The 25,965-nt window shown below is 49.6% G+C and overlaps 1 protein-coding gene and 1 pseudogene across 1 annotated transcript in view; both read right to left on the reverse strand.

Annotated features, from left to right (window-relative positions):
* Positions 1-25,965, reverse strand: part of LOC144157638 (lithocholate 6-beta-hydroxylase-like) — a 121,484-nt gene that overhangs the window by 18,148 nt on the left and 77,371 nt on the right. Inside the window, exons 9-10 of the mRNA XM_077688461.1 lie at positions 25,403-25,472; positions 19,010-19,118 (exon numbers count right to left, since the gene is read on the reverse strand). Of these exons, the coding sequence (XP_077544587.1) occupies positions 19,010-19,118; positions 25,403-25,472 (179 nt within the window). The remainder of the gene's footprint in view (positions 1-19,009; positions 19,119-25,402; positions 25,473-25,965) is intronic.
* On the reverse strand, positions 13,262-16,833 carry LOC144158027 (uncharacterized; annotated as a pseudogene).

Genomic DNA, 25,965 nt, shown 5'->3' on the forward strand with positions numbered 1-25,965 from the left:
GAGCACTATCCAAAGAACATCCTGTCGCAAAAATGATTTAAAAGCGTCCAGTATTAGCCGAGCTATCGTTCATTAAAAAGGGCCCGCAACCAGGCCTGGCGCATTCTCTCTTCAGCCGCTCCTCCAAAGCACTGTGGAAGCGGAGACGCCACCGACCAGGCGCAAGACCTGATCGGTGACACCTAGAGAAACAGGGTTGCGTCGAGAAGCGCGCAGCCATTGGCTCCGCTCGGCGGTACGTCACGCTTGTAGCAGACGACGGCCAAGCTCCGCCTACTACCGCTCAGCGGGGTCGGTCGGTGGCCGGCCCGCATCGAACGGCTCCTCGCGCCGGCTGTGAAGCGTCGGCGGAAACGAGCGCAAACGAGCGTTTGAAGGCAAAATAGGGGGCTTCCTAACTCAACATGCTCGCTAACGACAATAATTGAAGATTGCCACCGACGACTATAGCGGCTCGCTAGCGGCTCGCTAGCGTTAGCGTTTCGCGGTGAACTCGTCCCACCGAGGTCGATGAAAAGGCTTAGCATCGCCGCAGTTATCCAGACACTGCTTTGCGAGGCCGCGACGACGACGACCCCCGCGCAATCTTTCACTGCACTATCACCCCCTTTCGCGTATTTCCAAACTGATTTTCAGCAATAGTCCCGCACTGGCGGGCGGTGACAAGTTTTAGCTGCTGCGGTGTATGCGTTATCGTGCGTACACCGCACAGTGGGCTGCTTGCCGACCGAGCAGGCAGATGCTTGCCGCGGTCGCGCGTGTAGCGGCCGTTTGTGCCCGCAGAGATTTTCCGTGTTTTTCAGCGTTATTCATGCCGTGTAAACGACTACAAACTCAGCTACGCTCGTGTAACGGATGGCGATGATAAACATTCGTCCGTGCCACCCGTGCAGGACGAATACACCGTGCCACCGGTGCAGGACCGCTGCGCGCAACCGCGTTTCTCCCAGAGCCGGGAACGCTGACTGGCTACACCACTTAACAGGCCCACCAATAGCGGAGCTGTACTGTTGAGAGCTTCGTGCGTCACACGGGTGCGTCACAACCGCTCTGTCGCACGTCACAGCGCGCAAGTGTGGCGGCAAGGAAGCGGTAGGTTAGCAAGGAAGAAAGAAAGCATCTTTGTTGCGTGTTTGTGCGGCCCCTGCTTTACGCAGAGGTGTAATATTTCGTATACATTGTCGTGAAGGGGTACTCTAGTGATTGCGCGATTGAAATGGCGACCTTCAGAAACCTATTTAGGGCCCCTTTAACATAAATGCCCGAGAAAGTAGAGGGGATCACAGCCCCGCAGGTAGCGTAGTGGTCATCGCACCAGACGCGTATTCTGAAGGACGTTGGTTAGGATCCCACCCGGCGGGTATGTTTTACATGCGAAGCATCTCATGGTCGGGGCTATGTCCCTCCATTGTCGTTGTCGTTGTTGCGCCGTCCACACCTCCACTGCGCATGCTCGGCTTGCTGAACGCCCGGGGGTGTCTCACCCTTCTATGGCTCCTGGAGCGACAGTGTTGCCGGTGTCTTCCTGGGCCGGAACAAGACGAGCACCCTTCACGCGCCTTCGACGTTTCATCGTCGTCGGCAGCGGCGTGCGTCGGCGAGTCTCGGCGGGCTGGGATTACAAGCAGCCCACAACCATCCAGGGAACGTGCATCGACATCATCTTCAGCAACTTTAGGGTTCATCCACTACAACAGCGCTTGTCTTTACAATTCACAGACCATAAGGCGGTCATACTCAAAGCGGAACGCCAACCACAGCCCGACGTCACCTCCGTTGAACATGATGATGATAATGCATTAATAAAGACTAACTCATGCCACGTACAACTTCTCTCTCTCTCTGTTTAATGCCTCTACACTCTAACCAGCCCCCTCCCCTTCCAATAAAATTACACCATCTTCCCGTACGGGAATCCTGAGTAGTATTCGAAACAGCCATGGGGTTAACGCAATTTCCCATTACGTAGTTCCGGTATGTGAAAAGTGTGGTAGTTACCATGGAAACCAAACGGTAAATACAGCGGTAGCTACGTACCTCAACCTCACGGAAACGACGAACTGAAAACTAATGGGCACTTCAATCGACCCCATGCCTGCTTCGCATACTACTCAGGGTTCCCCTACGGGAAGATGGTGTAATTTTTTTTCGCTACTTTACCTCAAAAATCTGTAGCAGTTTCAACAATAATAAAATTTCCTACCGCATTCTCGTCCTTGGTTCTGCCTGCCCTTATTTCTGTATTATTTCAACGAGCTCCTCATTTCCCCTTCTGCTTCACTACATACATATACAGTAGGCAAAAGGCTTGTCGTTATTGCTCGAGTGGCGTGCTTGGTACTACTCGGGGGGCTCCTAGTGATAACGCCTGGTTTGAGATAGGTAGAATGTGTGCACGCGCGGCCTGTATTATGACGATGGCTGTGTCCCTCCCCGCTGCGCCATTCGCCTTGGCTTCCACACATTCGGCAGTAATAAGCGCTGCCTATGGCTGCGCTGCCGGGCCGGGAAACAAAAGCGGAGATTACCCCTCTTAGCGCACGCAGTGCGAGTTTTTCTTCTGCATTAGCTTTGGCGCACAGCTGGCGTACGGAGTGTGTAGTATAAGTCGGGGGCACGGTGGCTAGACAGGATACTGGTAAAGTTTTCCAGGAGACGAAAGATCTAATCAGGCAGAATATAAATAACATAATCTGACACAATATAACTAGCAGAGCTTTCGAAGCTAATCAATAAGCGTGAGAAAGCTGACATACGGAAGTATAATATGGATAGGATCGAACATGCTGTAAAGAATGGAGGCATCCTGAAAGCAGTGAAGAGGCGTCTAAGCGTGGGGAAAAACAAGACGTATGCACTTAAAGACAAGCAAGGGAATGTCATCACAAATAGGGATAAAATAGTCGTAGTAGCCGAGGAGTTCTATAGAGATCTTTGCAGTAGCTGGTACATCCAGGATAATGCCGAATGAGAAAGTAGTTCAGAGGAGATAGACATCCCACCAGTAACGACAGAAGAACTAAGAAAGGCTTTGAACGAAATGAAAGGGGGCAAAGCCCCTGGTAAAGATCAGATAACAGCAGACCTATTGAAAGATGGCGGGGAAATTGTACTAGTAAAACTGGTAAAACTGTACACGCAATGCGTAATGACCGCGAGTCTACCAGATTCTTGGAAGAACGTCAATATCACCCTAATCCATAGGAAAGGTGACATGAAGGACTTGAAAAATTACAGGCCGATCAGCTTACTGTCAGTCGTCTACAACCCCGCACGGGGCACCTTGAGCAATCTTGGTGACGGTACTGGCGATACCGCGGACCCCGAGCCCCCAAACATAAGCTGGATCCAACCGTGGTGATGTGTTTTTTTAAGGTGAAGGGTAGAAACCTCTAACGGTGGCCGTCGGAGCCCAGGTCAAGCTCCGGCGGATGGGCTCCCTGTCTGTTTACCAGGCAGGGAGCTCCGGGACCTCCTCAGCTATCAGGGTAAGGTTGTGGAAGAAAGTACCCCCGTCTCCCTGCTTTTCAATGTGTCATATGGCATTTTCAAACCCCCCCCCCAGACGTGATCGGCCCCCGAAAAGGGGCCGCACCGAAGTTCCATTTCCACCTCTTTCAACAACTGTCTTTCCAACAACTGTAAACAGCTATTCCCGTTTTCTTGTAGTTGAGTCAACTGACACAGAAAGATCTGTCGCTTCATTGTCTGTCTTCTTGTTATCGAAGTTCCTGACGAGTATAATTGGTGAGGCGTACAAAGCCAAGAAACAAAGAACTGGGCAATTGCTGGTCGAAGTGACCAAGCAGCAGCAGGCAGAAAAACTCTTGAGCCAGACCCGAATCGGTGATCTTGACATCAGGGTCACGCCCCACCGCAGCTTAAACAGCTCCCAGGGCGTGATCTCCGATCCCGATCTACTAAACGAAACTGAAGCCGACCTGCTGGAGGGCCTTCGAGGTCAGGGCGTAACAGCAGTCAGGCGCATAAACATACGTAGAGAGGACAAACAAATACCTACAAAGCATCTTATCTTAACTTTCGACAGGTCGAGCCTTCCAGAATACGTAAATGCAGGTTTTGTTCGATGTCCGGTCCGGCCTTACATCCCTAACCCGCGGCGCTGTTTTAAGTGCCAACGGTTTGGGCATGGCACCAACTCCTGCCGCGGCCGCCTTACCTGTGCGAAATGCGGCCAACATGACCACCCGTCCGAAAACTGCAACACCCAGAGTTTCACCTGTGCCAACTGCCAGGGGCCCCACGCAGCTTGGTCTCGCACTTGTGAGAAATTTAAGCAAGAAAAACAAATCATAAATGTAAAGGTCACTGAGAACATCACCTTTCCAGAGGCGCGAAAGAGGTTCGCCTCTTTCCCTCTGGGGAGGTACGCCGACGCGGCTCGCCGGGGGGCGGAGCGGCGTCTGGTGTCCACAGGGACCCAGTTCAGCGAGTCTGACCTGGTCCCTGCCCCGCCCCCCCCTGGGTTGCCTCGGGCAGCCCAACCCGCCTCCGCACCGCTCGCTGAGCCAGCAGCGGCTGTGGGGGCAACCACGTCTGGTGGAAGCAATGCTGCATCCTCCACTTCCACTCCAGCGTCCCAAGCCACAGGCGAGGGCGCAGAGGAGATGGACTTGGGGGAGCCAGCGGCAGGTCCCACCCCCACCGCACCGCCTGTGCCATCCGAGGCGTTCCTGAACCCCTCGGTGGTTGCGGGCAAGGAAAAGCGCGCCCCAAAGGGTTCGCGGTCCAAGGAGCCTGATCCCTCAGGCGCTCCGAGGACATCCGAGGATGAAATGGACGTCGGTCCGTTCTTGTCTGCGGTGCACCGCAAGGAACGCGTCCCGACGCCAAAGCCTCCCGACAAGCCAAAAAAGACGAGAGTCACAGCCCCGAAAGACGACACATAAACAACACAGTCCAGTAGCTCCGAACACTTCATAATGGGAAGAGAGAACATAGTACAATGGAACTGCAGAGGCCTTCTGAATAATCTTGACGACGTGTATGAGATTCTGCATACCAATCAGCCAAATGTTATGTGTGTTCAGGAAACACATTTGAATTCTAAACACACAAATTTCTTGAATAGTTACCTGGTATACAGGAAAGACAGGGATGGCTGCACACACTCTTCTGGCGGTGTGGCCATAATCGTCCGGAAATCGTTAGCATGCCACCCTGTCACCTTGAACACTATCCTTGAGGCTGTAGCAATACGCTTAATAATATTTAACAGGTTGATAACGGTATGCTCCATATACATCCCTCCTGATGTTTCACTTACGAGCTCCGACTTCGAGGCGCTGGTTGACCAGCTGCCCGAACCATACATCCTGACAGGCGACCTTAATGCTCACAACACTCTTTGGGGCTCTTCTCGCACGGATGCCCGAGGTCGCCTCATAGAGAAATTCCTTACACCTTCAGGAGCATGCCTTTTCAACAGTAAACAGCCTACATACCATAACATAGGACACAACACATACTCATGTCTTGACTTGGCGATTGGCTCCGCAGTTCTCTTTCCTCATCTCGAGTGGGGTGTGGGAACTGACCCATATGGCAGTGACCACTTCCCCACCTCACTTACATATATAGGTAAAGGCCCAAGCAGTTCCTCTTCCCATAATAGGTTCAATGAAGCACGAGCTAACTGGAATACATTTACAGAGACATCCAAACTACACCACACATCCATAGGACACCTACACGTTGAAGAAGCTACCCAACTCCTCACGGCGCACATCCTCGACGCCGCCGAAAAGTCCATTCCCCACGTCTCTGGTGCCCCGCGCAACCAGCGGAGGCCGTGGTGGAATGAGGACTGTAGGCGGGCGCGAGAGGCCCAGAACAAGGCGTGGGGTATCCTTCGTCGGTACCCCACGTCGGGAAACCTCCTCTTGTTCAAAAGGGCTAAGGCGATGGGAAAACGTGTGCGCCGTGAGGCAAAACGAGAGAGTTGGCGTACATTCATAACATCAATAAACTCCTACACAGACACACGGAAAGTATGGACACGTATACGCAAACTCAAAGGACAACAGACACACAGCCTACCCCTGGTCAGTACAACAGGGGACACTCTGGAAGACCAGGCTGACACACTCGCACAACACTTCCAACACGTGTCCAGTTCAGCACATTACACGAACACTTTCCTGAAACATAAAGTCTCTTGTGAAAAGAAGTCCCTACACGACAACAACAAATCACACACTTCGTACAACTCCCTGTTTTCACTACATGAGCTGAGGGCTGCTCTGAGCACGTGTAAACCCTCAGCTCCAGGCCCAGACAACATCACATACACAATGATACAACACCTGCACGCAGACACTCTTCTAACACTCTTACACCTATATAACAAGATATGGCTTTCGGGGCACATTCCAAACTCCTGGAAGGAGGCTATAGTTGTAGCTTTCCTGAAAGAGGGAAAGGACCCGTCGTCCCCCTCAAGCTACCGTCCTATAGCCCTGACGAGCTGCCTGTGCAAGCTCTTCGAGAAGATAGTAAATCGCAGGCTCGTGTACTTCCTTGAGTACAACGGTCTTCTCGAGAGCTGCCAGGCAGGCTTTAGGGTGGGGCGATCGACGAATGATCAACTTGTAGCTCTTGACTCGTATATCAAGGATGCCTTCGCGCATAAGCAGCATTGTTTAACTGTCTTTTTCGACCTTGAAAAGGCATACGACACCGCTTGGCGTTAGGGGATCCTTAGTGACCTCAAGTCATTCGGTGTTTCGGGTAACATGTTGAACACTCTTGTTAGTTACTTGTCAGACAGAACGTTTCGAGTAAGAGTTGGTTGTGCCCTCTCAAACGTTTACGTGCAAGAAAATGGCGTGCCACAGGGTGGCGTGTTGAGCTGCACTCTCTTCATAGTAAAAATGAACTCTCTTGGTAAGGCACTGCCACCCACAATCTCTTATTCCATGTATGTAGATGACGTGCAGATATCCTATAAATCATGCAATATGTCAATCTGCGAACGTCAAGTCCAGCTTGGTGTAAAGAAACTTGCCGGCTGGGCAGACAAGAACGGTTTTAAATTAAATCCTGTAAAAAGCGCTTGCGTTGTGTTCTCCAGGAAGCGCGGGGTCCATATAGACCCAGACATTACTCTTAATGGCGTGTCGCTTCCTGTGAACAAGGAGCACAAGTTCTTAGGTGTTGTGTTTGACCAGAAACTTACATTCATTCCACACATCAAGGAACTTAAACATAAATGTCTGAAAACAATGAATATACTTAAGGTTCTCTCCCATCAATCTTATGGTTCCGACAAAGAACTCCTACTACGGCTCTACACTGCTTTGGTTGGGTCTCGTTTAGACTATGGCAGTGTGGTATATGGGTCGGCGACTAAGACAGCGTTGCGAATGCTCGACCCAGTGCTACACTTGGGGCTTCGTCTCGCCTCGGGTGCTTTTCGCACTAGCCCTGTCGAGAGTCTGTATGTCGAGTGTGATAAGTGGAGCCTTGACAACCAACGAACGTACATGGACTTGCTATATGCTTTTAAAATTTCATCACTGAATAATCATCCTTTTTATGCTGTCTTTAACGACACATCAACATCTCTGCTCTTTGCAAATCGCCCATCCGTTCCTCTGCCCTTCTCACTTAGAGTGAGAGAGCGTGCCTCGGATCTCAGTGCTTCGTTTTTAGATGTGTACAGGTCATCCTTCTTTAAAAGTTTACCGCCTTGGCAAGTTCGCCCTGTGTCGTGCGACCTTTCTTTTATGAGACTTGACAAAAATCATGTACCACGAGCTGCAATACTGCAGCACTTTCTGTCTTTGCAGTTTAAGTACACATGTGCAGAATTTTATAGTGACGCTTCTAAAACCAACAGTATGGTGTCGTGCGCTGCTCATGGTCCTAATTTCAATGCAGCCAGAACCATGAGCGTGCACACATCAATTTTTTCAGCAGAAGCGTATGGAATATTACTGATTGTACGACACATTCTTGAAACTCAAATTCCCAATTCCATCATTTATACAGATTCTTTGAGTGTTGTTCGCGCACTGTCATCGCACAAGCCCCACAAAAACCACATAGTTAATCTTGTATTCAGCACTATCATGTCCGTGTATGCACAAAAGCATCAGCTGGTCCTCTGCTGGGTCCCAGGACACGCAGGGATCGCTGGGAACGAGTTGGCAGACGAGAGGGCCGGTGCTGCTGCACTCAGGAACACTGTGGACATTACAACGGTACCCTACACAGACTTCAAGCCACACATAAGACAACACCTGCGCAGAACATGGCAAACACACTGGGACGAACAGACAGACAACAAACTACATGTAATAAAGCCACACTTGGGACGGTACACAGCTGACTCGCGCAACAGACACACGGAAGTCGCTTTGGGTAGGCTACGGATAGGGCACACCCATGCGACGCACTCGTATCTGCTGACGGGATCATCTAGACCCCAGTGCAGCAGGTGCGGAGAGGCCCTATCCGTAGTGCACATACTAATCACATGCAAGGCACTTCACACAACACGACACAAACACTTCAGAGAACTCTACAGACAACATATTCCCCTACATCCATCGTTTTTCCTAGGTGATGATGCCATTGTTTCCGTGAAACGTGTGTTTGAGTATTTGTCCGACGTCAAGTTTTTAAACCTCATTTCCTATCACGCATCATGAAATCTGGCCCTATACACCAGCCATGCTCATTGTCGTTTCGTGATTTTACTTTTGTTTTTGCTGATTTTACTTAGTGTTTAAGGTATCACCTCTCATATATGACGACTATTGTTTTGGCGCTCTTTGCCCTAGTTGGCCTTGCGCCATAAACATCAAACCATCATCATCATCATCAGTCGTCTACAAGGTACTTACCAAGGTAATCTCTAATAGAATTTCTGCCACCTTAGATTTCAGTCAAATTAAAGAACAAGCAGGGTTTCGTAAAGGCTATTCATATTCAACAGTGGACCATATTCACACGCTCAATCAGGCGATAGAGAAGTGCGCGGAGTATACTGAACCCCTATAAATAGCCTTCATAGACTATGAGAAACCATTTGACTTGGTCTTAACCTCACCAGTCATTCAGGCATAACGCAACCAGGGGGTAGATAGCATTATGTAAGAATACTTGAGGATATCTACAGTGAGCCCACAGCCACCATTATCCTAAATAAGGAGAGCACTAAAATACCTATAAGGAAAGGCGTCAGACAAGGAAACACAATCCCTCCGATGTTAGTCACAGCATGTTTACAAGAAGTATTCAGAACCTTGGATTGGGAACAGGGGGGAGTAAGGGTTAATGGAGAATACTTCAGTAACCTCAGATTTGCTGATGACGTTGCCTTGCTAAGTACTCGGGGGACGAATTTCGAAGCATGCTTTCCGCACTGGACAAACAGAGTAGAACCGTGGGCCTGCAAATTAATATGCAGAAAACCAAAGTAATGATCAAAAACCTCGGGGCAGTACACCTGTTTGAGATAGAAGGCGAGGCAGTAAAAGTGGTAAGCGGTAAGCGAATATGTCGACTTAGGCCAAGTTTTGAACCCGGATCCCAACCACGAGGCAGAGATAATTAGAAGGATCAGAATGGGGTGGAGTGCATACGGCAGACATTCTCAGATAATAAATAGCAACCTACCATTGTCCCTGAAGAAGAAAGTGTATGACAGCTGCATCTTACCGGTACTCACCTAGGGTACAGAAACTTGGAGGCTCACTAAGAGGGTTTTACTTAAATTGAGGACGACTCAGCGAGCAATGGAACCGAAGATGATAGGTGTAACATTAAGAAACAAGGAGAGAGCGGAGTATGTCAGGGAATAAACGTGTGTTAAGGACATATAGGTGGACAATAAGAACGAGAAATAGACGTGGGCAGGGCAAGTACTGCTAAGGTAATTAAGGACAACAGGGTGAATCTCAAGAGAAGGCAAGTGGGGCAGGGGGGGGGGCAGAAAGTAAGAGGGACAGATGAGATCAAGAAGTTTTCTGTAATAAATTGGTCGCAGTTAGCACAGGATTGAGATAATTGGAGATTAATGGGAGATGCCTTTGCCTTGCAGTGGGCGTAGATAGGCGGTGACGATGATGATGATGACAGCTGTTCTATGCATGATAGTTCCGCCAATACGATGCGCGAGTTCTGCGTGCACCACTATCCGGTCTCTGCACTCGGCTTTGCACGTCACTGCTGACTTGCTAATGCCACAATTCCTAATGCAGTAGGCAAGCGGTCCCGGACCGATATCTAGTCACTCTAGAACAACAGCAGCGATGCGTTGTCGGCGATTGTTGTTAATTTTCTCACATACAAAAAAAGAAGTGCTGTCTAAATTGCGTAGGGCGCCGCGAAAATTAAGCGTTGCACGTAGTTAAACGCAGCCAGCGCTGCACTAACAATCTCTAAGTGCCGCTATTGTTTCGCGGCACGGCAGTGCAGGCAGGGCTTATCACGGCGAAAGAAGGTACCGAAGCCCAGGCTACGGGCGCCGCCACAAGGGAAAGAGCCATCGCGCTGATGCGGGTCGCACATGGCCGCATTCTAGCGGTCTCAAACAAGGAGTTATCACTAGGTGTTTCCCGCGCAGTCCGGAGCACGCCGCTGGAGCGTTATAGACAAGCGTTTTGCCGACTGCACATACATGCCTCTAGTGCGCTTCTGGTGCGCTTGTCCAGCTATGGTGATAGTTCGAAGTAATACATGAAAGTGTGAAAGTAAGCTGTTCACGTCTGCGCCAATTCAATGATGCAGTAAGCCTTTAGCTCCAATAAAATGTTAAGTGATAACGTGGAGACTGGTAATATCAACTGGTAATGGCATTGGTAATGACACTTCGGGAAGTAATGGGGGGGGGGCAGGTATCAGCATTACCAGGGGGGGGGGCAGAACCCCCTCCTGGAAATTCCCTCCGTATTCTCCGCCTGTGGTCAAAATGTCGGTAAGGTGGTCTAGATGATCCCGAAATGAAGGCGAAAAACAATTACGTAATCGATGTCAGACAGACAAGTCGTACACTTGAATCCTTGAAGTAAGGCATCCATCATGCGCTCGAAGGTTGCTGGTGCATTACACATACCAAAGGCATGAATTTAAAGTGGTACAGACTACCGGGTGTTATAAAAGCTCTTTTTGCCCGGTTCATACCGTCGACAGCAATTCACTAATAACCAGAGTGAAGGTCGACTGAGAAAAAGTATTTCGCGCCGTGCACACAATCTAGTGCGTCATGGATACAGGGCAGGGAGTAGACGTCGTGTTTGGTGACGGCATTTAGGTGGCGGTAATATACACAGAAGCGCCATACCCGCGTCTTCTTGAGGAGTACAGCAGGGGAGGCCCAGGGGCTGGAGAATGGTTCATTAATGTCCTTCGCTAGCATCTCACTGACCTCGTTTTGGATAACCTGCTGCTCAGCATTGGGACGCCCTGTACGGCCTGCACTGAATAGGGCTGGCGTTGCCGGTGTGGATGCGGAGCTTTACACCGGATGCTTTACCCAGTTGACGATTGTCTAGGTCAAATATTTAGTAGGATGTCAGAAGCGCGTGAAGTTTGTGCGTCTGAGTCGGAGACAAGTCTAGAAGCAGCATCACGGCAAAGTGCTCAGAGCCAGCCGGGTAGGGGGGTGGGCAAGAACCAGCTTGTCGTGGAGAGTCTAAAGGCAACGTAGATATCTTGTGGTCAGCAATATAAGACGTCAGACCCAAGGCGATCAGGCAGGGGATAACCTGAGGGCACAAAGCAAAATTCTGAATAGGCAAGGAACCACGACGGTATAGGAAGTGCTATGCTGCGCTCTAGTAAGACGGAGGTTGAAACGACGTAGTCTTCATCAGGTACGGGGGTGCTGGTAAATAGTGGGACGCACGTGGTGGCTCTAGGCGGCTAACTGACATAGTCTATGGAGCAAAAACGTGTGAGCGGTCTGTCATCATCGCAGGGCACAAATAGCAGGTCGAGATGAACGTCGCCGGTAGAGTCGTTAATAAGAGCAGAGGGATCCTCGAAGATGCCAGCGCCGAGTGTCATATCTTGAGTCCAGTTCTCCAGCACCGTAAACAGCACAATTGCTTGCAAGCTTCCAATCGTAATGCGTGTAGTGCACACACTGGCAACGGCTGCAATAGTACCATCGGCGACGCGGTCAGATGTCATGGCAGGTGTCAAACCTTTGCGTACACGAGAGCGAAGCTAGGAACTCATCACAGAAACTTGTGCCCCGGCGCCCAGTTACACCGTCCAATTCAACATCGAGTAAAATTTTGTGTTATTCATAGGGAACTTGAGCAGAGGATTTTGAGGTCGGTTCGGGAAGGCGGCGTTACCTCTTCAGCTGCGTCGTCTAGTTTTCCGAGGGAAGACGCGGGAAGCGAATGGACGACAAAAGGTGGTGAAGGGAACCCGATTGACGACGGGCTGGGGGGTCGGTAGCGAGAAATATGGCCCGCTAATCGCCAGTAAATGAGATGTGTGAGGGGCGCTCGCTCTCGAAAAAGTGGTCGCGCAGAGAGGATGCTGTTCCAGCTTCATCAGTTCTTCCCGAACAGCGTTTTAAACCCCGACAATAGTTGGGACAAGCTGATCGACATAGCAAGACGATGTAGGAGCAGCAACAATAGCCTTGTGGCAGCACGAGGCAATAAAAACGCCGAGCCACAGAACCACTCATATATTTTGAACACGTAAGCAGCTGACGGGCCAGCGGCAGCTATGCCTGGCCCAACGCCTGGAGTTCCTGGGAGCACTGACCGCTTGCCCCACGAGGCTCGCGCAGTGAGCCTCAGAGTAGTGCTTCGACGTCTTCGTCTTTGTTGATGCTGCTACAGGAGGCCCCCTTCTAATGGCGGAGCAATGGAGTCAGCCGCAAGAATACTTTTGGAGGTCGTCGTGTGGGTTTTGTGGTCTGTTGCAACTGGGGTGGCTGGGAGGTTGATCTGCAATTAGTATTGTGAATTCGTCTGGTTGTGTAGAGAGCGCCTCCTTAATGAACGCTGGTTTGAGGCGATCAACAGAAATAGTGTCCTGTCTGCCATCGAAATCCACGGTGAAATGCTTATCAGCACGGTGGATGACGCGGTAGGGTCCGTCATACGGGCGCTGAAGTGGTTTGCGCACGGCGTCACGGCGGACAAAAACGTAGGGGGACGTTGTTAGTTCGCTGGGAACACGGGCATCCGCATGCTGTTGGCAGCGTGGTGCGGGCGCACGAACGGAGCGAAAAGAACCCCGTAGTTCGGTCGCGTAGTCGGTGGGATCAGGGCACGGTGATGATCGGAATCAGTGAAAAACTCTCCCGGTAGGTGTTGCGGCGCATCAGAGACGATCTCTGCGGGCGCGCAGTGCGGATCCTGCTTCAAAGTAGCCCGAATACTCAGCAGAACCAACGAAAGGGAGGGGGACCAATGGGTGGCGTCCGGCTGTGCCCTGAGTGCTGTCTTGACGGAGCAGTGAAAATGCTCAATAAGCCCGTTGCCAGCGGGGTGGTATGCTGTGGTCCGAGTGCGGGAAGTGCCAAGAAGGGTCAGAAGGTTATTGAAGAGTACAGACTCGAACTGGCGACCTCGGTCGGTAGTGACAGTTGATGGGACACCATAGCGGGAAACCCAGCCGGCAATGAAGGCGTTGGCCATGGTTTCACTACGGATGTCGGGAAGAGGGAACGCCTCGGGCCAATGGGTGAACCGACCCATTCAAGTTAGTAGGTATGTGCTGCCTTTTGGAGGAGGCCAGGGCCCCAAATTGTCTACGTGCACCTTGTCGAAGCGCTCAGTTGGTGCCGTAAACAAGCCGAGAGGGGCCTTGGTGTGCCGGTCAACCTTTGCCTGCTGGCATACGAGACAGCAGCGCGTCCACGCGCGTACGTCCTTGTTGATGCCCGGCCAAACGAAACGCAACGTCAGCAGATGTTGCGTGGCTCGGATTCCAGGGTGCGATAGTCTATGGAAGGCACCGAAAACAATGCGTCGGAAATTTGCCGAGACGAGTGGTCGCGGGGTGTGCGTGGAAACATCGCAAAGCACCGGTACAGCACACAATTTGATGGGTACTTCACAAAGTGCAGCGAGCCGGGGTTTTTTCGAGGGGCCATTATTTCGGCGTCAACTTGCGGCGCGGTTGCGAGTGCGGTGAAGTCGTTGTCAGCCGAGTTGTGGGAATTGGAGTTGCGTCGACACGTGAGAGTGCATCCGCGTCAGTGTTGTCCTGCCCTTGCACGTGCCGTATGTCCGTTGTGAATTCAGCGACGAAAGACGGCGGGTTTTGCGAGGTGAAAATTTGGTGGAGTTCGACCGTATGGCGGAGGTAAGATGTTTGTGGTCCGTCTCCCGACCCTACAGGAAGTGCCTGAAGTAATGTACAGCCTTGTAGATTGCAAGGAGTTCCCTACCGAAGGTGCTGTGGCGTGACTCCGCTGGTGACAACTTGCGGGAAAAGAAAGCAAGGGGTTGCCAGGCATTGTCCAGAAACTGTTGCAGGCAGCTCCGACTGCTGCGTCAGATGCATCGGTCATTAGGCAAAGCGGAGCTCCCGGTCTAAGATGGACGAAAACGGTTGCCTGGGACAGTTTGGTCTTGATATTCTTGAAAGCGGCTACTGCTTCTGGAGACAAATTGAGTGGAGATGCTATTGATTTGTTTCCTGTGAGCATATCTGTCAGTGGCCGGAGTAGGGGGGCGCAATTCGGGATGAAACGGCAGTAAAAATTTAGGAGGCCAAGAAACTCGCGGAGTTTGCGTATGGAAGATGGCTGCGGAAAGTCTTGGATGGCCTGTACTTTTGAAGGCAAGGGGCGAATGCCATTTTTGTCTACACGATGGCCGATGAAGTCTAGCTCGTGAGCACCGAACTCGCACTTGGCTCTATTGACGATAAGGCCATATTCGGCAAGGTGACTGAAGAGTTGGCGAATGTGCTGGATGTGTTGTTCTGCGTCGCTACTGAACACCAGCAAGTCATCGATGTGAGCGAAGCAGAACGGTAATCCTGGTGTCACGGTGTCAATTAACCGTTGGAAAGTTTGTGCAGCGTTGCGAAGGCCGAAAGGCATGCGCACGTACTCAAAAAGTCCGAACGGCGTGATGATTGCCCTCTTTGGAATACCTGCCGGCTCCACGGTAATCTGATGGTAAGTTAACAAGGTCGATCTTAGAGAAAACCGTCGCCTCATGCAGTGGTGCTGAGAAGTCTGCAATGTGCGGAAGGGGGTAACGATCAGGAACAGAGGCGTTGTTAAGCAACCGGTAGTCTCCGCAGGGACGCCAGTCTCCAGGTGACGGCTTTGGAACTATGTGCAACGGGGATGCGTGAGGGCTAGACGACGGTCGAACTATTCCGAGCTCAAGCATGCGATCGAACTCGTCACGTGCGATCTTGTAGCGATCAGGTGGTAAGCGTCGAGCTGGAGCGTGAATGGGTGGGCCAATAGTGACAATGTGATGAGTGACGTCATGTCGGACGGGGTGGATGAAGTTGCCAGGTCGCTGAATGGACGGGAATTCCTCAAGAAGCTTGTCATAGACCGACTTCGACGAGGTGCTTGCGACCGTCAAGAGCGGTCCCTTCGATGCCATACCATACACAGAGAGGTGCGTTGTAGCAACAATGAGGCGCTTGCGGTGCATGTCAACTAACACGTTGTAGTCACGCAGGAAGCCTGCGCCCAGAATGGGGTAGGCCACATCAACGATAAGAAAAATCCATCGAAATGTTCTCCGGAGGCCAATGTTGAGTGACAGCGATTGCTCTCCGTAGGTTGCAATGGGAGTCTCGTTGGCGGCTTGTAAGCTGCTTGTGGTTCGTCTGCCCTTGCGAAACACGGCTGAGGACGGTATGACGCTGACCTCATCGTCTCTGCCGACGAAGAAACCCAGTCCGGTGGTTTTGCCCGTCACAAAAAACAAGCGGCTTACTTTGCAACTGACACCACTCGCCGCCTCTAGTGGTGCGCCGGGGAGTTTCCCTGGAAAGTGCAGGGGGTTGTACACTTCCGCGCTGCTTTTGCAAAGTTGCGGTGATACCTGCATACGCCTTGCCTTAAAGGCGACGGCGAACGGCGGCCCGAGAAAGAGTGGCCGCGCGAGGGAGAGTGTTGACGCTGGGCTGAGAGAGCGCCGATCTGATCTTATAGCTTGGTGATCTCCCCACGGAATTCCTGACGCAGGCTCTGCAGCGCAGGTGGAGACGTCGTTGTGGATGCTGCTTTACTGGGCCCGGAACGTTCCGGGAGTGATAAGTCATGGACGTTTCGACGGGCGTGGGAACGTCCATGACGGAGTCGGCAAGTTGGGCCAGCTGGGGAATGGATAAACATCTCGCGGTCGCCAGCAGCATGCGGATGGAGGTGGGCAGGCGTTGAAGAAAACGCTCTCGTAGCAACGCTTGTTCGAACGTGCGTTCCTTTTCTCCAGGGAGCTGTTGAAGGCGACGCAGTAGCTGTGAGGATTTGCGATCACCGAGTTCTTCAGATTGTAGGAGCTGCAACCGTCGCTGTTCCGACATTGTCGTCCGCTGCATGAGTTCACTCGTTAGGGTGTCAAACGGGGGGGTCGCCGGCGGTGAAACAATCAAGTGGCGAAGAACGGTTGCGATCTCGGGAGGCAGTGCAGACACGGTGTGATTTAATTTCTGGCTTTGCGATGTGATGCGAGCAGAGGCGAACCGGCTGTTTACCTGGGCGAGCCAGAGCTATGGGTCCTCAGGCCAGTAATGGGGAAACTTCAGCGAAAGTGCAGCCACGTCACCATGAGCGGCGGAGGATGTTGCATGGCTGTCATCTGCAGCGGTGGCTCCGATCTCAGCATCCAAAGTGGTTTGATTGTTGGCTGCCATGTCCGCTGTCCGTGGTCACCAATTCTGTGGCAACACGAGGGAATGAAAAGCCCGTGCCACAGTACAACACATATTTTAAACACGTCGGCAGCTGACGGGCGAGCGGCTGCTATGCCTGGCCGAATGCCCGAAGTTCCTCGGAGCACTGACCGCTTGCGCCACGAGGCTCGCGCAGTGAGCCTCAGAGTGGTGCTTCGTCGTATTCGTCTTCGTTGATGCTGCTAGAGCCTCAATGTCGTGGCGAAAGATCTTGCGAACTTTTGCGAAATTGATTCTGATGCGGAGGGGTGGCATGATCCGGCGGCTGGGAAGAGGTGCTCACACGAAGATCTGGTGGCCGTGTTAGGAGGCCTCATGTACTGCTGGGCAAGGCACTGGCTTCAAGCTTTTTCGACGCGGCAGCATTCGGTGATGATCTCATCGACGGTTATGATCTCAACATCAGGAGATTGAAGGCATCATCAGCTATCCCGTTCAGCGCATTACCGAACTTTGAGTTTCCAGCATCTGGGAATGAACTTTATGGTGAAGTGCGAATGCATGATGTATGATTCAGTCGCACTCTGAGCACGAGTCGAAAGTTCCTCAGCAGCCAACTGACGATCAACGGACTTCGCAACAAAAGCCCGTAATTGCTTCTTAAAGCTGTTCCAACTGGTGATAGTTGCTTCATTAGTGTCAAACCAAACCGTGGGGGTACCTTTATTGTAGTAGCAGACGTTCGCCAGCATGAGCATTGCATACTATCAATTGTGGCCAATTGCGCGCTGGTATATTTGCAGCCAGTCTTTGAAGGCAACGTCATGGGTGCCGCAGAAAATTCGTGGATCCCTAGGGCAAGTGAGGTTCACGACCGAAGGGTTGGCCATGACCACTGTAGCTCGCTGATCGGAGGTTTGAGGTATTGAGAGGCCCCCGAGAGTGACTTGGCGGCCGCTCAGAAGCTCCGTTGTCGCCGGTGGGATCATTCCAGCATCTCCACCACAAAAGGATACGTGGTAGAAGATGTGAGAAGATATCTTTGCAATATGTACCGAAGACGCATAACGACTTTAGACATCGGCACAAGTTGTTGTTGTTGTTGTTCCTTTGTTTGTGGTGCATACCCGCTTGGAGAATTTGCCAGGATAGGGAGCCTTATGGGGGCTAGTGTGACCGATTTAGGAAACTAGGTTCGGATAAAAAAATAAAAAAAAACGTTGATCAGAATAATCGGAAAACAAATACAGGAATTTGTGGCGCAAGTTAAATCACCATAGATGATGATTATGATGATACCATCGAAGTTCTTGGCACGTACCCAGAAGGGGGGATTGGCCAGGGCTAATTCAATTGCTGAAATTCGCGAGGACCTGGAAATACTAATTATTACCGTAGAGAAAGATGCCGTAAAATGAAACTTCGTTATGATTAAAACCCTAATTACCCATTATTCTTACCTTTCAGCAATTAAATCAACCTGAAGCAGAAAGAAAAGCTTGAATGTATTGCGCCAGTAGATAATATAGGTGGAACCGATAAACTCAACAACAAACGCCTAATTCGGTCCTTTAAAAGCAGCTGTCGGCTCCAAAAGGTCTACCCGTTTTCTTCTCTTTTGCTTGGCTCATTCGGATTGTCCTGTTTGCAGGCATTGGCAAAATGATGCAACATTACTGCGAGCGTGCACTGTTGCAGAAAAATATAAGTAGTACGAATTTGAGTAGAATGTCATAAATGCTGCGAAATGTTTTGTAGACGATAAGCTGCACGCGGGCAATAAAAGCACCTCAATAACGCTACCGTGACCCGTTACCATTTTACTATTTTCAATCAAGTATTGTAAAAATACGGTGCATTTCAGAAAGGCAAGATTTCAAGTTAATCCGCTTTCTTAAATCAGCTTGAATTTTAGCTGGAAGAGCTCATGTGGCGTTTGTATGTCACGTGGAACTGAAGCCGACTTCGCACTGCTTTTTTTTCTTTCTTAAAACAATGGTTGAGTTTGCACGAAACCCAACGTTGTTATATAAAGAAAATGCTCGTTACGCTAAAACCGCGTTTTATTTTCTGAAACAAGTGACGGTAATTACAAAATGTCAGCGAACTTTACCTCATCGTAGAAATTTTTTTTCGAAGACCTGAATGTTTCCAGACAATCGATAGGGCAGTGTAAAATGCCGCTTATTTCTCTTACCTCCATTTTTAGAACATCAAGAACTTCCGACCGGACCTTGTCTTGAATCTCAGGGTGAGTTCCAAGCAAATACAGGGTCAGAGACAGAAGGTTTGGAGCGCCTTCCAGACTGGAAAAAGAGAACGGCAGCTGTGATCAGAGAAATCAGAATAGAAAGAACATGCATGGACAGTCGAAAACAGACGACACAGGCGTCGCTATGAGCAGGCAAGGTGCTCCTGATAGTTGAGGTTCATAGCAGGTAAAAAAAGTTTATTAATTACGCAGCTCTGAAAAATGCATTACGCATTCCTCTCTGTGAAAGTAGACTATCAGCGAAACTGCTTAGGACACAACACAGAGGCGACACAGCATATTGAGCGACGGTGTGAATGCATTTGTTGTGAGAAAACTAAATATTATTATGACCAGCAAACGAAACTCGGCGTAATGGTAGAGTCGTCTTAGTATCCAAATTCCGTACAATGTTTCTTGGAAGAGTTAAACCACAGCGCAAGACGACAAGACAAGACGAAAGACGAAAGCAAGAGGACACAGGAAGTGCTGCTTGCATTCGCCCTTTCTCGTGTCGTTTGTGCTGTGGTTTGACATGCATCACCAACTCACCAAAATTTTCACGTTGGAAGAGTGTCAGTAAAACAATAGTTACAGCCGTTTGGCGTACCGGTACTCCTCCCTTCGACGCTCGTGTATAACAGACGAGAGTTATGGTCTTCATCACCATCATAATTTATTTTTCCTTAAGGGCTCCTTTCGGGGTATTACATAAGGGGGGTCATGAAGGAACGTAGTAAAACGTGATTATGAAATAAAACTCACATGATTAGCAAACAGTGACACAAAATGCAAATTTGTACAATTGTGAGTAATCTCTGGAACAAAAACAGGACTTCATAGTCAATGCTGCACAACTGAAGAATGAAAAGCACATAGTGATGGGCTGAAGCGGCTGCGTAACAAAAGAAAAAGCAGGAACTATTTATTTGTAGAAATGTTGAAAATTGTAGAAATCATGAACAAGGACGATTGATTCCAGTGGCTATTCTTATCTTTGTTTGCAGAAGGCAAGAATGATTTATTTGGAGAATTAGTCGAACCATGTAGGCGCTGGAAGCTGCGGGAGAAAAGCGTCTCGACGAACGGGCTGCTGGGATCAGGAGTCTAGTGTGGTGACCTTGGAAATTTAGGAAAAGCGAATGGGAAACACCAAGTCGAGCGGTTTTGAGGGGATTCCAAGGGATGCCTTGATATCTCGGATGCTGTGGTGAGGACTGTATTTGACCGTTAGGATGCGAGCGGCGCGGTTCTGTATGGCTTCGGGAGACCTGATTAGTTAAGCTTGCTGAGGGTAACGTTTGTATTACTTATCATTTATGTAAGTACGTATTATGCAATTATGTAACGTTTACAACTTTTCATCGTGAATGAAATGTGACAAGCAAATGAAACTCAGGAGGACCACAGAGTCATCTTATTGAGCAATTGTTATGCAACTCTTTTAGGGAAAGTTTTGATTGCATAATAATAACAGAAGTTTTGCTCTGAGCATTGACGACATGCCGCGGGCAGTTTTGCGGCAGCGCCAGAAGAGTGCGCGGAATCCTTGGCATTTAAGTCGTCCGTTGTAAAAACTCCGCACATAAACTTTTGTGGCTTTTAGAGTATTGTCTGCTATACCGCAAAATTAACACAACCTATATTGCATTCTTTTTAAAGGAAAGCTTTTTACCTGTACACCCAAGGGTTTTTTCGCGACCGTTGGGGTCAACAGAAACTCGCAGGAAAGCGAGAGCCCGTTGTCTTACCGAATCAGGTACGAGCAGTTTCTTTTTCTTTATTACATTTTTTTTCGCACACAATAGACGCCACGGATAGATTAAAAACCGTCGGCCGAACGTCGGCTGACGGAAAAACCTAAAATAAACATCAAACGTACACAGTTCTTCTGGCAGAGGTAGCCATTCCATATCTGGCGTCTGCAACTTGTGCACTTCATAGAGCAAACTAATACTCTGTGCAAAGTATTTGCTCACAGTGAGGGAGTGCGGATAAGCGTGACGCACCGCCATCCTCGACCTCGAAATTGCATGCAATCCTAGAGACATCATGAGGTCATGCGGCCCACTCTTGTCACTAGGTACGCAAAGAAATCGTGTGCCTTGGTGTGAAACGGGCAGGTGTATCTTTAAGGTCCTTTGCAACACATTCCAGTAAACGTACGCGTCCCAGCACTCCGCGAAAACGTGATCAACAGTTTCTGGTTTGCAGCACAAAGTGCACGTTGTAGGACCAGCGACAAACAAGCCTTTCTCCGGCATCCACGTTTTAACGGGAAATGTACCGGTGTGTAGTTTAAAGAAAAAGGTTTTCACGGATGCTGGGACGGCCATCTTTTTAACACGAGATAACACGTGCTGGCCAGGAACAGATGTATACGCTGATCGGTAAAGTGGCACAGGTAACAACCCTTCCTTTAAGTCTTTAGTAAGTGCCGTCCTTGACACAGCTGCTAAGTACTCCAGTGAACACCGTACTGCTAGAAACGTAAAAGAGTCCACAACCTCCTTCATATAGCCTTTAGGGCTGCTACAGCTTTCGTCTGCGGATGAGACAATATATATTGGCAACGCTTTTGACAGCACACGGCCTAAAAATTTTCGCAGAAAAGGGTCATTCGTATCCCGTAAGAACAAAAACCGATTAAGAAGCTGGCGAATGTAAACGTGACACAACCCGACCTCGCCCTCTTTAACTCGCCGGAAAAGATTGGTTCTGCTTGAACGCTCCCAACCTGAAGACTAATGAACACAACAAACACGCGATGTATATTTAGCTACGAGCAGACGCGCAGACTGGGAAGACAGGCGGTGCGCTTACCAGGCACATCTACAGATTTACCCGCGGCATTCTTGCTGAATGCGACGTGATTCCGTCACGCGACGTCTCGCGCCAGTGTTCGCTCCGCCCACGGCACGTCTAGCGGCCCTGTGCGCGCCTTGCGCGTCTGCTAGTAGTTACAAAAATTTAAGCAAGCTCACACCAACGCATGGCATATCAATTCAAGTACGCCAATGGGCTATAGCCTCTGGCCTCCAGTGTTCACGTAAAAAATTAGAGCTCCTTGTCGTGGGCCCTCACGCAAAACGACACATCATGGAACATATTCGAATAATTCTTGATGGCCAGGCCATCACTCCAAGCCCCAGCATCAAGATCCTGGGCCTACATCTCCCGGCCAACAGCAAGGGTGAAGTATCCTTGGAGCGCCTCAAACGCAACATCAATCACAACCTATACATGATCAGGCGAGTTGCCACCAAGAAGCGAGGCCTCAAGGAATCCGATGCCTTTCGATTAATGAACGCTTTTGTCTTCTCGAAAATCACTTACGTCAACCCCCAGTCTTCTTCTCGGCAAGGATGACATAAAGATGCTTTGTATAATGATTAGAAAGGTGCTTGAGCAGGCCTATGGTCTTCCCATGAGTGCGTTTACAGAGAGGCTGCTTAGCACGGGGCTCCACCACACGATGGAAGAGCTGATAGAGGGCATCTTTCGAACCAGAAGATCCGAATGAGCAGAACTGTAGCGGGTCGCCGCATCCTTCACCAGGTTGGCTGGGCAGCACAGAATGTCACTCTGCTTGATATACTCCCGGAGTTTTAGCTTCGAAATATGAACCCCTCACACGATGAGGGTCACCGACAAGCACGGGCTCTAGCGCTCTACACCAACCTCGGTGGGGACCATGCAGTTATCTACACAGACGCCTCCCAACATCGAGGACAGCAGTACGCCATCATCGTGGCTGCCTCCAGAACCAACCTTCTTGCCTGTGCCTCACTCAAGATCCGTGACATGACGGCAGCAGAAGAGACAGCCATCCCCTTGGCTCTCACTCAACCAGGGGTTCGGAAGGTAGTCACCTATTCCAAACAAGCCTACCAGAATTACCAGTCGTGTTGGGTGTCCCGACCTCCACTGCGTGTGCTTAAAAACACTCCCCAAACGGTTCCATTTAGCTCATCTGGACACCCGCTCACGCTTCCATGGAGGGAAATGAGGGCAACGAATACGCCCATCAACAAGCCTGCACTTTTACCCCCTCTACCCCCCTGCTATGGAGCTGCACGGGGACATTCACCCGCTTGTCTCTTTCAGAGACATAACCCAGCATTATCGCCTTCAGAGGCAGACCCTACCTTCGCCTTACCCTGACGTTACCAGGGCACAACAAACTACCCTACGGCTCATACAATCCGGTTCCTTACCATACCCGACGCGTCTTCACTCACTGCACCCGAATCGCTACGACGCTGAATGTAAATTTTGCTCAGAAGTAGGTACACTCCGCCACATAATCCGGGTGTGCGACTTTAGCCCTGAGCACCCTCCTCTCTTTCCGTTTACTACCCAACAAGAGCAATGGGACATGCTGCAGTCCAACCCCTCTCTGCCTACCCAGCTTTACCTGATGGACAGAGCACAGGCGGCGCGGCCTGCATATGGGTTCCAGTGATGAAGAAACCACTCCCCTAGACCGCACTCTGGGCCGTTCAGAAATATGAATAGAAGTATTTCCTCTTCCTCATACTCCTCCTCCACCACTTCCTCCTCTTCGTCCTCCTGCTCCTCCTCCTCCTTCTCCTGCTCCTCCTCCAACTCCTCCGCCTCCTGCGTCTCTGCCGCCGATCCCATCGCCTCCGTCCGCGGCGGCAGAGACGGAGAAGTGATATCGTCTAACACCGGGTTTGAGATCCTTTAAACATTATAAAAAAAAGAGTTTCCACTCATGTGCTACACCACTACAACTCAACTAACCACCGTTCATACATTATGCTTTGATTTAACCCTACCAAGAATATCTCTTTTAAGTAATAAAGGGTGTGGTTAAGTGCATTTCCCTTCTGTCTGGTTTCACTATTTGTAGAGCGACGTGAGTTAATTTAAGTGACGCCGCATGGGTAATCGCTGTGGATGCCGTTTACGGCTTTGCTTTCCAACCACATTCACTTTTATGCAGGGCTGTTTTTATTCGGTTCGCTTCCCTTGCAACCATAGATGTAAGAGTTAAAGTTATGGGAATTGATGAAATCCAGTCGTATGTGTTTATTGTGTAACGTAGGTATTCTCGGCAGAACGACCCCAACTCGTATTGTTTAATGTGGAAGGTGCGGGGAAATATAATTGATTGGTTGTTACGTCGGAACTGTCCGGAAGCATTTTTCTCCAGTTTCTCTACCGTTACGACTAACTGGTGATATGGTGCGTAATATACACGTAGGCACAGCATTTATGTTCCCAAAATATGTAATATTCCGATTATGAGAAACCGGAACAGTGCAGCGCCTTCTTTAGTGGAGCGAGACACGCGCATGTAGAAGGCCGATCTTTGACCTACAATGATTGAAGGTCGATGTTAGCGTCCGTGGAAGACAGGCAGTGGCAAAAAATTTGCACACTGCCATTTTTGTGACGGCCAGCTTATCACGAAAAAAAAAACAGAATGCCAGAATGCCAGTGTTCTCTCCGGAGCAAGAAGACGGAGGCGTGAAAGGGTACTGACCAGCGTACCCACTCACAGGCACTAGTCCGCAGGTGTGGCAACAAGTATGTAATGCGTCTAAATTGGAACAAAGCCTTATTATTATTAATCGCAAAGTGTTGCGAAGCTGGACAAAGAGACAATGTGCTATTGTTTGGAACAGTGTGCATTGAGTGTAAGGGGAAAAACCCCCGATTTTATTTTGCTACCTCCGGATTTCCGGGACGTCAGGATGCTACCAGCTCTCTTTTAGTAACATTAGTACAATGGGGTTGCTTTAATGTTCTGGCAACGTTCGGTTGAATTGTTTCTGGCAATGGGTTTGGAACATTAGCAACATTTCTTTGAAATGCCTTTTGTCTCCAAACGTCATTATCTGCAGACTGTCACTTGGGAGTCAATCCGAAATAGGTTGTCACCTGAGTGATTACATTAAGACATGTGACACAATATCGGTGCAAATAAAACCGCAGTATTTTTAACTCGGGCACTCAGCTACAGCCACAGCGCGAGCCTCGCGGTCGGCTGGTTCTTTTATTGCTCCATTTTGTCCACAGGGCATCTAAGGATTGGAAAGCTCCTTGCTCTAGTATATATAGAGAAAAAAAAATGTGGAAACGAAGCGACTGCATTCAGGGGTATTTATGCGATACAGAACACTCAGATGTTTTATGTAAGGTAAACATGCGTCGCGATCCCATCATGGTTGTTTCATGAGAAGTTTACTATCGTTCATTATACAGAAGACTTGACCAATTGCAGTTTAGTGTATATATTTAAGTGTTCTGAAACAGTAATCAGCATTGAAACGAGATATTAAAACAAAAAATTACACCAAACGCACTCACCCAGCTACAAAGAAAAGGGCAGCATTCGCGTCTACTTCCTCCTTGGTAAGCGCCTTCCTTGATCTTGCGTCTGGTTTGAGTTTGAAAAAAAAAAACTGCCTTTTTCCTCCATTCGATACTTTACCTATCTCGTAAAACTCATCTGTACAAAAGGAGAAGTAGTTAAAAATGATTGGGAAATATAGAGCTCACTGGAAAGATAACTAGACAGCGAGGAAAAAATAAGGCATTGAATGAGCACGTAGTCTGACAAGCAGCCAACAGCCTCAAGTTAGCACCCATGTTTCCCACCCTGGAAATTTAATGCCTGGCGGAACTTATTAAACAAAACAAGAGTAGTTCGACCATTACTTCTAATGAATTCCCAAATGCTGATTATATTACACCTCATGGCGGTAAGATGGCGTATTGGCAGCCCTTCAGAGATGCATGCAGTATTTTACAGTGTCATTCACAAGTGCTCTAGTACCTTTACGACAACAGTTAACGCTAGCTATCTGGTTCAGTGCTTTGAGTACTTTTATAATTTACTGACTGAACACACTAATGGATGAATATTTGGC

The sequence above is a fragment of the Haemaphysalis longicornis genome, unplaced genomic scaffold (assembly GCF_048455015.1).
Source record: "Haemaphysalis longicornis isolate Haplotype H1 unplaced genomic scaffold, Haemaphysalis longicornis Haplotype H1 scaffold_10, whole genome shotgun sequence".
Lineage (NCBI taxonomy): Eukaryota > Metazoa > Arthropoda > Arachnida > Ixodida > Ixodidae > Haemaphysalis > Haemaphysalis longicornis.